Genomic DNA, 12172 nt, shown 5'->3' with positions numbered 1-12172 from the left:
TTCTTAATTAAAGATACTTAGCATAAGAGTCGAGTCGATTGTTCATAGACAATGTTTATTTGCAAATATTATCTTGCGTCTGCGTCGTCTGTTGGACATCTATTTGCGATCCTTTCTAGCCCGCCACTTGCATTTCTTCATGCGTTATCGTTATCGTTATCCTATATCTCATCATGATTTCAATATTCTGGTAGTCCGTCCTCGAAACAAATGGACCAGAGCTGTCAGTGGTTTAGTTCCCGGCTCTAGGAAGTCCCCAGTCGCCCTAAAAGGGCCTTAGCTACACAACGAACATCACATCCTATACTTAAATCAAGGCAAGGGCCATAGGGCTTTGATGATAGGTTTAGAGTAGTCCACACTAGAGTTTCGAAGTTTTCTCAAAATTATTTTACATTTGTTCTTCATTGTTCGTCCTCGACTTGGGATCTTTCACCAGGATAATGTTATAACCCTCGCACCACAATCTACGGACAAACACGTACCAGCACCTACTTGTCGATTACACTAGTCAGGAAGAACCAGAACAATGTCCTACATTCCATCGGACACCGACTACCCAAGTCTAGCTTCTGTACTCGAGGCAGCAGCACCACATCCCATATGGGCGGAGAGAGCTGCGAAGAGGAAGGAGGAGCAGAGCAGAGCGCCTGCACATACCAAAAAGGAAGAGTGCAAGGACTTCTATATCCAGAGTCCGGTCGTCGTTTGTTCATCGATGGCATTCTCCAAGCCAGCCAAGAACATTACTCCTCCAGCTGCTATCACAGCCATTTCAAAGGCTCCAATTACTGGGTTCAAGTCCGCACCTCGCAAGAGCGCAAGTGTCGAGCCTATCGTGGAAGATTGGACTACTGTCAAGTCTAAGAGCAAGAGAAGGAGGCAAACTTACATGGAAGCCCGAAAATCAGAAACCCAACTAGTTTCTGACACTTTAATGTCTTTACCTCCTACCCACATCTCAATCCCCGCACCACAAGAGACAATCACCGCAACCAAAGAAGATGGCCTAGATTCCGCCGAAGAAGCAGAACAGAAGGAGAAGTCCCCAGGCGCGTCGGACATTCCTGCAGGAAATAGTTCTAGAACGAGCTTGATGGATTGGGCCGAGGATTCAATTGAGGAAGCAGCAACTCAAGCTTCCAAGCAGAAGGGGGACAATGAAACTCAATATTTCCCTGACTTCGACGAAACCGTGGCTCAGGGACTGCTGGTTGAATGTCCCGCTGATGGTGAGGACAATGAGATTGATTTGGAGGAGGATCTACAGGCTAAGGAGCCTGACTCTTTCGACTCGGAGATCGCTCCGGAAAGTCCCAGCCAGGATGGGGACAATGAGACTGTAAGGCCTGCTGAAGACGGACTCCCTTCTCTGGAGGGTGAATTGCTTGATGTTCCCGTCACCGAGGGACATAATGGTGGCATAGTCGATGAGAATGTCCCCACCAGTCAAGGAGAAGAAGATGGAGGAGAAGGAGAAGGAGAAGGAGTAGAAGAAGAAAAAATTCCTGCTTCTTTGTCAGCCTCTATTTCAGCCGAACAAAACGTCTCGGCTGCGGAAGACTTTGCAGCAAAGTCCCAAGAGACCGAGGACATTGGGGTCCAAACTCCGAATGCTATCTGCACTGGCTTTGTGGAGGACGTATGGACAGTTGTCGCGCCTCGAAAATCTCGAAAGTCCACGAAGAATTTGGACATTTCAACTATTGTCGAGGTCCAAGCTGAGGTGGATGCTCCTGCTCCCTTGCTTCCTATCAAGAGTCAAAAGAAGAAGAAGAGGAGGAGTGCCAAGAAAGCCAAAAAGAGCACAGTAGAGATATCGGCTGCCCCCGGAGCTGATGTCCACACTGCGGATGGCACTCCTAGTGAGGTCGAGAGGAAGGACAGCGAGGAGAGGAGAGCAGCCGCTGCTGTTGTCCATCAAGAGAGCCAAAGGTTTAGCACTATTTTGGTCTGCATTGTCATGTTCCTGGTTTTTTTGCTTTGTATTGCAAGATACCATTATCGCTGATTCTCTCAGACGATTTTTGTTGTAAAGGGACCCAGGCGAATATTGGCTAAGACCAGAAGGCTTCAAAAGGTGTATTTATTTAGCGTATCATATGTAAGGCGACTGCAAGTAGCTCGCTGACAACATAATGTAATAATGCTGTTACTTGGCTGTTCAAGTAACAGGTTCCCATAAATCCCCGAGCAAGATAGTCGATATAGCAAACTCCCCTGTATCATCTCAAACATCGCAAATTTGTCAAAGCCAGTATCAAAATAGAGTTGTTAGAAGTTTTGCTTGCGCCATCTTGAAAGCTGCATCCATTTCCTGGGAGGAGTTGTCAGCATGTTTCGTAAACCGGAAGTCGACACTTACCTCCTCAGCAGCTTTCATTTGTTTCAAGGTCTCAGAGCCCATCTCGTTGATCTCCTCTTCGAGTTCTTCAACACGAGTTTCGTGCTCCAAATCCAACAACTCAATCTCTCTTTTATACCCTGCACCCTCCGCTTCACTTCTACCAAAGAGCTCCGCACCGAAAACATCGACGCCTGGCCTAAATCAGCACCGATTTCATAGTGAGTAGCAGTAATACCCTACCAAGCTCAATGTACTCCTCCTGAACTGCATCCCACTCCTTCCAAGCTTGCTTCAATTTCGCTTCCTCGCTGTCGATTAATGCCTTGAAAGCTGCAACGCGCTTGCCTATCTCCACAATCTCGACAACACTTTTGCCATCTCGTCGAATCTCAGTCTCGATCTTCTCTTCCAGGAGAGGAGTACTGAGTATAGCAGCAGTCTCAGATACGCGTTGCAAGAACGCTGTATCTTCTCCATGGAAGGCTTGCAACTTGGAACTGAACCCGTTGTGGACAGACGTGAACGTAGCTTTGGCACGAGTAGAGATATGCATGCGAGCTTCATTAACACCAGCTAGTACAGCACTTCAGAACTGCTCAGCCATCCAGGTGCAGGAGTAGATTGTTACAGACCTTGAAATTCATCCATGAGATCTAACTCCGGGGTAGCATCTCTGCGCTTTTGTTTCTTACTGACGCGTCCAGCCTTGACTTTTTGTTGCTTCTTGAACACGCCTGTAATCGAAACATTTTGCTTTGCATTACCAGCTTTCTTCGAATCCTTGGTGACTGGAGCTTTGCGAGCAGGACGCTGGACGGAAGAGCTGGGTGCTTGCTTGTTGGAGACGTAGCGGTATGATTTTGGAGCTGCCTGGTCCGAAAGACGTGTGGAGCGTCGCTCAGGCGGTGGCTCGACGACGATGAGTTTGTTTGCAGACTTCCGAGTATGGGCTTCGCGCGCCATGGTGAGAGTCTGGTGAAGTTATGGATTTTGGGTGACTCTTGTTGTTGGAGTGGAGGTTGGAGGACGCGTTGTTTGGAGAAAATAGATGGAGGCGAGGCTTCAATGTTCGACGACAGAATAGGAACTCACGCTTAACGAGAGGCCTAACTGAGGTCGCCTCTGAAAGAACAGTCTCAAAACAGAGAACTTAAAATGATGAGCAGCCTCAAGTTGTTACGGACAATTTCCATTTCATGTACAAGATTATTTTGAAATGCTACAAGCTTGACCGCGTGCTGAGAACACTTCCTTTTGATCATAGGCACGCCAGACTACAATTTGGCCACAATGAACATTGAAAAATCTTCAGACGTGGCTAGAATAGTGAATCATGCTTGATTTTTTGCTCTTCTGAATTTGCTTGCGTGACTCGTAGAACTAAGCATAGTTCTCATGCTTCATAACATCAACGTAAATTCCACGCTGCCTGAAGCTCCTTTGGCTCATAAAGTGAACAAACGCTGCAAATGGTACCAAGAAGATCATCACCAACCTTTTCCCGAAGCCCAACGCCACATGCAAAGCTCCATGCAAGATGCGCTCAACGATGACTATCCAACTCAACCCTAACTCACTGATGTCGTCCTTTGATCCTCAAGTACCAATCTCTTCTCGATAATCTTTACAATCTCCCTCCAATCTTTCATAGCCCCATCCCCCACATCTCCACATGCTAATTCTTTCTCCATCGGCCGTACAACTTCAAACCAACCTTGACCCTCACTCTTCTCTCCCTCCACACCCCACTCCTCTTCCAAAACTCTAATTTGAGATTTCGTGACCGGATGTCTCCACATCGCCGTGTTCATCGCTGGTGCAACTATAATTCTCTTCTTCCTCGTCGCCAGCTCATTCCCATGACCACCATTCACAACCTCTCCATTCCCTGTATCCGCTGCTCCAGTTTCCGAGACCACAGTACGTGAAGAAGGAATGATTCTCAAAGGATCAATAATCCCCGTAGTATCCCACGCCCTCACAACACTCAACAATAGATTATCCGCCCAACCACCCACCACCTTCGCCATCGTATTGGCGCTCAACGGCGCTACAACCAGCAGATCCGCCCACCTCCTCAACTCAATATGCAAGATCCCCTTTCCTCTCGTCCAAGGGACTACCCATTCTTCCTCATCTAGAAATACGCCATCGACGTTCTTGATGCGGTGGAAGGTGTTGAAATGTGGTTGCTCGGCACTTTGGCCTTGCAGGAACGAGGACGCGGATTTGGTTAAGAGGAGGATGATGCTGAGGTTTGGGTGAGAGGAGAGAGCTTCGAGGATGTTAGGAATCTTGATGGTGGCAACTGAGCCGGAGGCTGCGAGGAGGAGGTGTGCTTTTCCGTCGTGGAGATGGTTTGATGCTAGGAATGGTGGGTGGTGGTTTGGGTTGTGTTCGGGGTGGATCATTTGTAGCATCTTGACGGGCTTATTACTTTAGTTCTCTGAGAGCACTTTTGTATGAGAGAGAAATTAAGGACGGTGTTGCAATATCATTGTTTGTGAAATGAATACTTGCTTGTCGAAGAAGTGGGGAGAGCCTCGTCTGATTATCAATAAGTCATATTCAGCCTCGTTCTAGCATCTGATTACTGAGCATCTTATTGGTCAGCCTCCCATCTAAATTTCTCGAGCTGCCGACATCATCGACATTCTGTACACAGCTTCTGTATCTTGCACATACCAAGCATGGCCACCAAAATGTTCGCCAGACCAATATCTGCTGTTTGTCCTTCCCTGTCCTCTCGTATCCGCAAAGTCTAACAAACAAAAGGCATTCCGTGCAACTACCCGTCCCTCTTCTTCACAATTCGCCTCCCGCTTCATACAACCACAGTCCCGCCTCACACCTTTCGCCGTCAGACTGCTATCTACAGAAACAAAAGCAGCAATCGATAAAGCAGTCGAATCGCGGCCTGTGGTTCTGTTCATGAAAGGCACACCCGAGACACCTCAATGCGGGTTCTCTCGAGCTAGTATTCAAATCTTAGGATTACAGGGTGTTGATCCTGAGAAGTTTGCTGCTTTTAACGTGTTGGAGGATGAGGCATTGAGAGCTGGTACAATTTTCCATTTCCACTCCTTTGTATAAATTCTGGAGATAAAAGGGAGAGAAATGTAGAGTGCAGGGTGAACGAATGGCTGACAACTTACTATTGTATAGGGATCAAAGAATACTCGGAATGGCCAACGATACCACAATTATATATCAACAAAGAATTCGTGGGTGGGTGCGATATCATAGTTGCGATGCATCAGAATGGGGAGCTGGCAAAGTTGTTGGAAGAGAAGAAGGTTTTGGTTCCCGCCGAGGGTGAAGCGCCAAAGTGATGAGGCGATGATTAGGAAACTGTATATTTGTTGTACAAATGAACGACTCCACAGATGTCACTCATTTATTCGAAGAAGAGCCAAGGATGGTCAAGGATCCAAGATGAGTTATGTCTTTCATTCGTTCGTTCCTTAACACAACAAAAATAAGTCCAAAGAAACACAATCTACCCTGCGAATTATCTCTCATATCCTCCCAGAAGTTCTGGTCCCAAAAACATCAAATGAGCAAAGGTTTCAACTCCTGCTCAGGCTCCACCCTCTCCCTCCCCTTCATCGCAAAATCCCTCCTCCCAATACCCCTCCCCACAACCCCAACCTTCCTCATTACCCTCCTCAAAAGACAAGGTCTCCCCCTCCCCTCCCCCCTCACCGCATCAACCACAAAGTCCGTCCCCCAACAAACCGTACACCCACCCATCCTCACCGTCTTCCACTCCCAGCACACGTACACCTTTCCCATCTTCGCCTTCCCAATCCCATCTTTCTCTGGCTCAAGTACCAGATCTTGGAACTGCGTTGGAGTTTCGTTGTCGTTGTTTTTGTTGTTACCAGTGGTAGTAGGAGAAGAAGGAGGAGGAGGAGCAGAAAGACTCTCAAGCGCCAAACAAACAACCTGTCTCTCCCTCCTCTTCCACCTCGAACTCCTCACCTCCGTCTGCCCATCCAGCGAAATCCTACACCCCAACTCCGGCCTCGCGATCCTCACCGAACTATTTCCCTCACATCACCCATCAGCACCCTTCTCCCACCTCCCCTCTTAAAAAAAAATTTAAAAAAAAAAAAAAAAAAAAAAAGGGAAAAAAGAAAACTCACCAACACTCCCTACAACCCCCCAAACTGCCCACGAGCTCCTCAAGCTCGCTCTCGAGCTTGATCTCGGTCGAGCACACCTCCATGATATTCTTGTTCTGGCTGCAGGTCCCGTACTCGTCGAGGAAGGTCTGGATCAGGTCTTTGAGCGCGGGCGTGTGCGCGTGCGTGTAGGTGGAGGAGAATTTCAGGAGGCCTTGTTTCGGGACGTGGATTCGGAGGGTGGCGGAGAGGAGGTGCGGGGAGGTGGGGTTTTGGCATTTTCTGGGGGGAGGGGGATTAGTGGTGAGAGGTTTTTGTGGGGGGGCGGGGAGGATTTTTGTGAGGAGTTGGTGGGTGGGATAGGAGAGGGGAGGGTAGTTACCTTGCGGCGGAGAGGAATCGTGAGTCTGGGAATGAGGTGAGGGTGGGGTTGGTTGTCATGTCTTGGGTTGAGGTTGAGACTTTGCATCCTATGCCCAGACTTGCAAAGTGGATTTTTGTGCTTTTGAGAAGTCCGCAAGGCATCTTGGTATTAGTCTTAGTCAATAAAAAAAGGGAGGATGGGTTGGTGGGTAAGTCGTAAGTGCGGGGTGGTGGTATGATATAGAAAACGTGTACACCACATTCCTCACTTCGCGTGGAGGAATGCTGCATATCCAACATACTTGCTGCCTATCATTTCTTATCTGATGTCTGAAGCAAACAGTTATGACCTCACCCGTATGGAATGGTTATGTTCCTTTCAGCGATCAACTTACCTAGGTAAAGGTACAATGTCCCAATTCACCCAAAACATCCAAAGCGTGAATTCCCTATTCTTTGCCATCAAAAATTCACGTAACAACCCCGCGCTCACCCAGCTCTCTATTCCTTCCTTTCAAAGATTCACGCTATCCAGTCTCGCTTCCTTACAACGACCGTCGATAAATACCCCACCCCTTCCCATCAATCAACTACCTATCAACTACTAAGTTGCGACACATCTTACACTCTGGAAAGTTGGATGGAGCCAGGGTCGGTGAACCTGTATCTAGAGGTACACTACCAACCCAGACCGGAATTGTAGACTATAGTTGCAAGTCAATTACTATCGAAAGACTGGACATTCTCGCTGTCAAGATTTTTGTTCTATACGTCTGATATCTTGGGGACCACAGACAACGAATAATGTACCAGCTCTGATTTTGCCCCGGTAGTCGAGCGGATGTCAAGCAAGCAATTTATACAAAACCACAACGGCAAATTTTCAAAGTGCAACCTCACATTGTATTGCAAGACGCAAACACTAAGGTCTAAGTATATACAAGAAGATCTAATTTTCAGCTTGATCCAAGCTCACACTGTGCGCCAGGCACCATCATCACATCATCAAATGTAGTTTTCCTTATTTTGTTGTGACGCCTTCTATACCTCCCAATGCTTTCGACCGTCTCCCTCCTATGCTTGTAGAATATTGACCCATTGAAGAAGATTCGTAGATGTCGACTTGCAACATCATTGGTGCTGAGAGATCCACTCTACTAAGCATGCATACATACTTTTAGATACCTAGTTGAACCACCACTCGGCACTAGCACGACCGACCGCAAGCTCGGCGAGCTCGAGGAAAGCTGCGTTGGAAAGATCGATGGAATCGCCCATGCAGCCCATGCACTTGTCGACAACCTTAGCCTGGGTTGTCTTTCCTTGGTACGAGATGGTGATGGTCTTGCCGCAGTACGGATTACCGTTGGATTGGGTACCCATCAATTCGTAGGGGAGAGCAACAACTTGCTCAGTGGAACCATCGCTGGTCCAACCGCAAGCTCCCAGTCCGGCCTCGTAGTAAGTGATATCTCCAGTGCATGGGCTTCCCGAAGAACAAACACCGGTACTTGAACCAGAGGAGCTAGAAGAGTCAGAAGTGGTAGCAGCAGGAGCAGCAGAAGTAGTAGTCTCTACAACAGCAGCCGGGGTGGTTGTAGTCGGGACCACAACCGGAGCAACATAGCTAGAGCTGGAGCTCTCCACAGGAGCAACGTACACAGATGAAGCTGTCGTCGATGTCGTAGGTGCAACATACACAGGGCTTGGGGTAGAGCTCGAGGTACTGGTGCTGGAGGTAGATGGAGTTGGTGCTGGAGCTTCCGTGGAGGAAGTGCTCTCTGGCTGGAAGAACTGTGCGGCGCTCTGAGAGATGCTCGTGGAGACCTGAGGGATCGTCGTGGTCGAAGGAGTGGTAGAGGACGTGACTTCGGGTTCAACAAAACCGGGAGAAACCCAAATAGTGGTGGTTACACCGACAGTCTCGTACTCATACACCCAGTCGGTGACGATCACGGTGGTCTCGGCATTGGCACGTTTGTGGTGTCGGGCGTGGTATTGTTTGTGGGGTTGAGCAATGGCAACAGAGGCCAAGAGAGCTCCGAGAACAAAATTTGTCGACTTCATAATGGCTGTTGAAAAAGAAGGTGCTGTACGAGAAGAAGAAGAGTACAGAAATCGAGTGATATGCGGGGCGTGATGCGTTGGTTCTTTAATGAGTGAGATTTGGCAGATCGGCTGGCGATGAGAATGTCTCTGGCGTATGTTCGTGAAGGATAGCGGGGGCTGAGAAAGGCTGATTTGATGCTCGATGAAGGTTGGCGTCAAGAATGAATGGAAATGTACAAGTGTACAGTGGTCGATGTCTCACAAGGGAAGGGAAAGACAGGAATGTTTTTGAGGAGATGAAGTCGTGAAGGTTGTGAGGTAAAGAGAAAGAAAGAAAGGCGGGAAGTTGGATGTTGAAGAAGGGAGAGAATTGTTGTGTGTTGGAAGGCTCAGCAAGGGGGAAGAGGCAGGGGCTGTTCAGGAACGGGACAAGATCGAGAATGGGCACCCAATGGGATAAGACGCGTGCCTGGGGATTTACGAGCCGATTCCGCTTTTTCTTTGCACCAGGCCGGGGATCCATGCAGCCAGCAGTTTTTTTGCTTTTCGACTCCTTCAACCTGCACCTGCTGGTGGTGGTGATGGTGGTGGTGGTGGTGGTGCTGCTGCTGCTTGTCCGAGTTCTCGCTCTCTCTGCTGCTGATGGATCGCCCTCCGCCTGCAGCCCATGGTCAGCGCTTTGTGGTGTCGATGTTCCTGCACGTGTTGAACACGACAACTGCAATGAGAACTACATATCATTATGCACCCACCCATCCGCCGAATCCGTGTCGAGATGCAATTCACGGATATGGCTTGTTTTCCTCCCGGACGATGGTCAAGAGTGATGTCGGTCGGCAGTGCACTGCGAGGGCCTGGAATCCCGAAATGAAAAAGACGATGATCGGACGAACACGAGCAAATTCCAGCTGGGAACTCTTCCACTCCTTCCGCGGTGTGCCTTGCTGCCTTGCCGAGAAAGTTGGATCTGGGCCAAGGGGAGCCCAGCTCGGATCCCCCCCTGGTTGACGGACTCCGCCTCGTTGTTTCATTCAAGCGATCCTCCTCTTTTCTTTTTCTTTCCCGGCTCCCCTGTCAGCCTGTCTGTCTGTCCCCGCGAGAAACAAACGCAGCGTGAGAAAACAGCTGCCAAATCGGATGCTCATGTTCATCCCACAACTTTACAGTACAGTACAAACCTCGTGTTGTGGCCAACACCGCTGCTTCAGCCCAAGTCACCCACATCCGACGCTTGGCCAACTCACCATCGCTATTCGTTGAATCGATTACTCTGATCACCAATTAAGGGGCCTCGGCGTTTTTCACTGCTGGTCCAGCACATACAGTATGCTTCCGCAAACCACCACCAAAGATGCCAACCAGAGAACTTGACTGCATGCGCAACTTCTTGACACAACGAGGCGTCAGATGGCGTCGGGTCCTACTGTACGTGACACAGCGTCTCTTCGCTGTGTGACGGTCTCAGATCGGGCATCACGACATTCCCGTCACGTGGAGTTGTAATGATCAAGACAGTGGCACGCTGGTTGCACATCTGATTCTGGAACAATTTGGGGTAGAAAAGCAATATGCATGCCGACGAAGAAATCTTCAATCAAGTCAATGTCGAGCTGTGGATCAAGACTTGATCACGATGCAAATTTCGCTTGGGTGCCCGAGCAGGCTCATAGTTCGGTCCAAGGGCACTGCTGCTTCATCAAAGTGTCGGTACATGGACCGAGCAATGTGTTTCGATTTTTTTTGGATAATTGAGTTGCTTCAGGAATCTGCTTCTATTAATTACTTTTCTCAAAGTCGGTGAACTCTATGCGATTTTCTTCTCCATGCAGTGCATCGGGCCATCTTTGTGGCACTATCTTGACTGAACTCCTCTCGCGCCTCGTTCATGTGAAGACCTGGTGGCTGAGAGGGTACACCGCATAAATGTTCTTGTGGCTTCAGATATTTTTATTCCCTCAATCTCGAACTGAATTTCCAACATTGGTACTGCCTTGAAATAAAAAGATATTATCGCTTTGGGGGCAATTCTCTCCTGCCAAGAGTAGACCGATTAAGCCAATGCTAAGTATTTAATAATACTCTACGACCTGTGTTCCTGCAATAGCAATTGTAAATCTATCAAGTTCGTCTTTCCCTACGTCTCTTTTGTAATAATCAGCGTGCCTTCCAACTATGAATCTCAAATGACTCAATATCTATGGCGAACACTTAGAGTCCATTTTCTATATCCACTGCTTCGAAGACTCAAAAGATCTTGTCCTCGGTCTTGCCGGACTTTATATTATCCACCGTACACTCGACGAATCTCGGGGCATTGGTTCGAACAATAATCGAAACGATTTCGAGCATCTGTAATTCGACCTTTATCTGTAATTGAACTGCCATGCTTTATAAAGTTAGCTATCTACAGGAACATTACTATCGCAAAGTATCTCGACTCGGTCAATCTTACTCTGTTTAGCATGATTGTCGGAGGCATGATACATAGATGAAGTAGGTCTCAATCTCCGATCCACAAAGCGGTATCCTTAGATCTAAAGTTGACATCTAGTTTTTTTACATCTATACCGACAATGTTTGGGGTAAGAGTCTGACATTCAAGACTCCATAGCAACTTAGATCATCAAACAACATTCTGTCGTCGTTGCTCGTGGCGTTCATGTCGAAGTTGAGATTATGATTCTGTTTGCTGTAATTGTCGGTACGAACGTGGAATTAGATTCCCATCATGCAATCATCTCTGCCGATACCGTCACTTTCAAGGAAGCAAACATACAAAGCATCATAATAATGTCGTCTTTAAAACTAGTTCTCGATGTCGCCTTATTCTTGTCCTTGCTATTGTCTGCTGCGCGGGGAATATTAGTAAATACAATATGTTTAAAGTAAGAGAGTGTATCTTGGTTAAAGAACTTTACAAACTTTCGAAATCATATTTAACTTTTCAGGCTTAGCTATCTCTTCGTTTTCATAAATCATCTTTCACTTTCAAATATTTTCTTATTTTTAAATATATATATATTTTTTTTCGCTTTCAAAGCTTTCTTTTCGCTTTCAACCTCATTTTATTTTCGTTCACTTTCATTGACCCCTCACTTTCATCTTCAAACTAACTATCTCTTTCTTCTCAACTTCATCTCATCTCGCTTTTAATCCTTCCCCTCCTTTCCCATCACATTCAACAATCCCCCTCCTCCCCCTCCCCGCCCTAGCCCTCTCACCCTCTCTAACTCCCCCGTTTGCCCCTCATCCACGTCATCTCACACTTACCCCTATCCCTAACCGC

At 47.7% G+C, this 12172-nt stretch overlaps 4 protein-coding genes across 4 annotated transcripts; 2 read left to right on the top strand and 2 right to left on the bottom strand.

Annotated features, from left to right (window-relative positions):
- Window positions 1–529: 529 nt before the first annotated feature.
- LY89DRAFT_670215 (uncharacterized protein) lies at window positions 530–2011 on the top strand (the record flags this gene model as incomplete). Its single annotated transcript, XM_018213146.1, has 1 exon — window positions 530–2011. The coding sequence occupies one exon, from the start codon at window positions 530–532 to the stop codon at window positions 2009–2011; it is 1482 nt and encodes a 493-aa protein (XP_018070021.1).
- A 73-nt stretch (window positions 2012–2084) lies between these two features.
- On the bottom strand, window positions 2085–4767 carry LY89DRAFT_618167 (flavo protein; the record flags this gene model as incomplete). Its single annotated transcript, XM_018210830.1, has 7 exons — window positions 2085–2317; window positions 2366–2538; window positions 2588–2920; window positions 2980–3256; window positions 3285–3457; window positions 3921–4197; window positions 4267–4767. The coding sequence occupies 7 exons, from the start codon at window positions 4765–4767 to the stop codon at window positions 2261–2263; spliced, it is 1791 nt and encodes a 596-aa protein (XP_018070020.1). The 3' UTR covers window positions 2085–2260.
- A 282-nt stretch (window positions 4768–5049) lies between these two features.
- Window positions 5050–5835, top strand: LY89DRAFT_782945 (glutaredoxin; the record flags this gene model as incomplete). The annotated part of the gene is made up of 3 exons (XM_018222629.1): window positions 5050–5073; window positions 5123–5408; window positions 5513–5835. 3 exons carry the CDS (start codon window positions 5050–5052, stop codon window positions 5677–5679), a joined length of 477 nt encoding a protein of 158 aa, XP_018070019.1. The 3' UTR covers window positions 5680–5835.
- A 2187-nt stretch (window positions 5836–8022) lies between these two features.
- On the bottom strand, window positions 8023–8316 carry LY89DRAFT_587490 (uncharacterized protein; the record flags this gene model as incomplete). The annotated part of the gene is made up of 1 exon (XM_018209434.1): window positions 8023–8316. A coding segment is annotated over one exon (294 nt), but the record flags the coding sequence as incomplete, so codon positions are not given.
- Window positions 8317–12172: the final 3856 nt, after the last annotated feature.

Source organism: Mollisia scopiformis, assembly GCF_001500285.1.
Source record: "Mollisia scopiformis unplaced genomic scaffold LY89scaffold_14, whole genome shotgun sequence".
NCBI classification, from domain to species: domain Eukaryota; kingdom Fungi; phylum Ascomycota; class Leotiomycetes; order Helotiales; family Mollisiaceae; genus Mollisia; species Mollisia scopiformis.
This window is presented reverse-complemented; position numbering and strand designations above follow the sequence as displayed.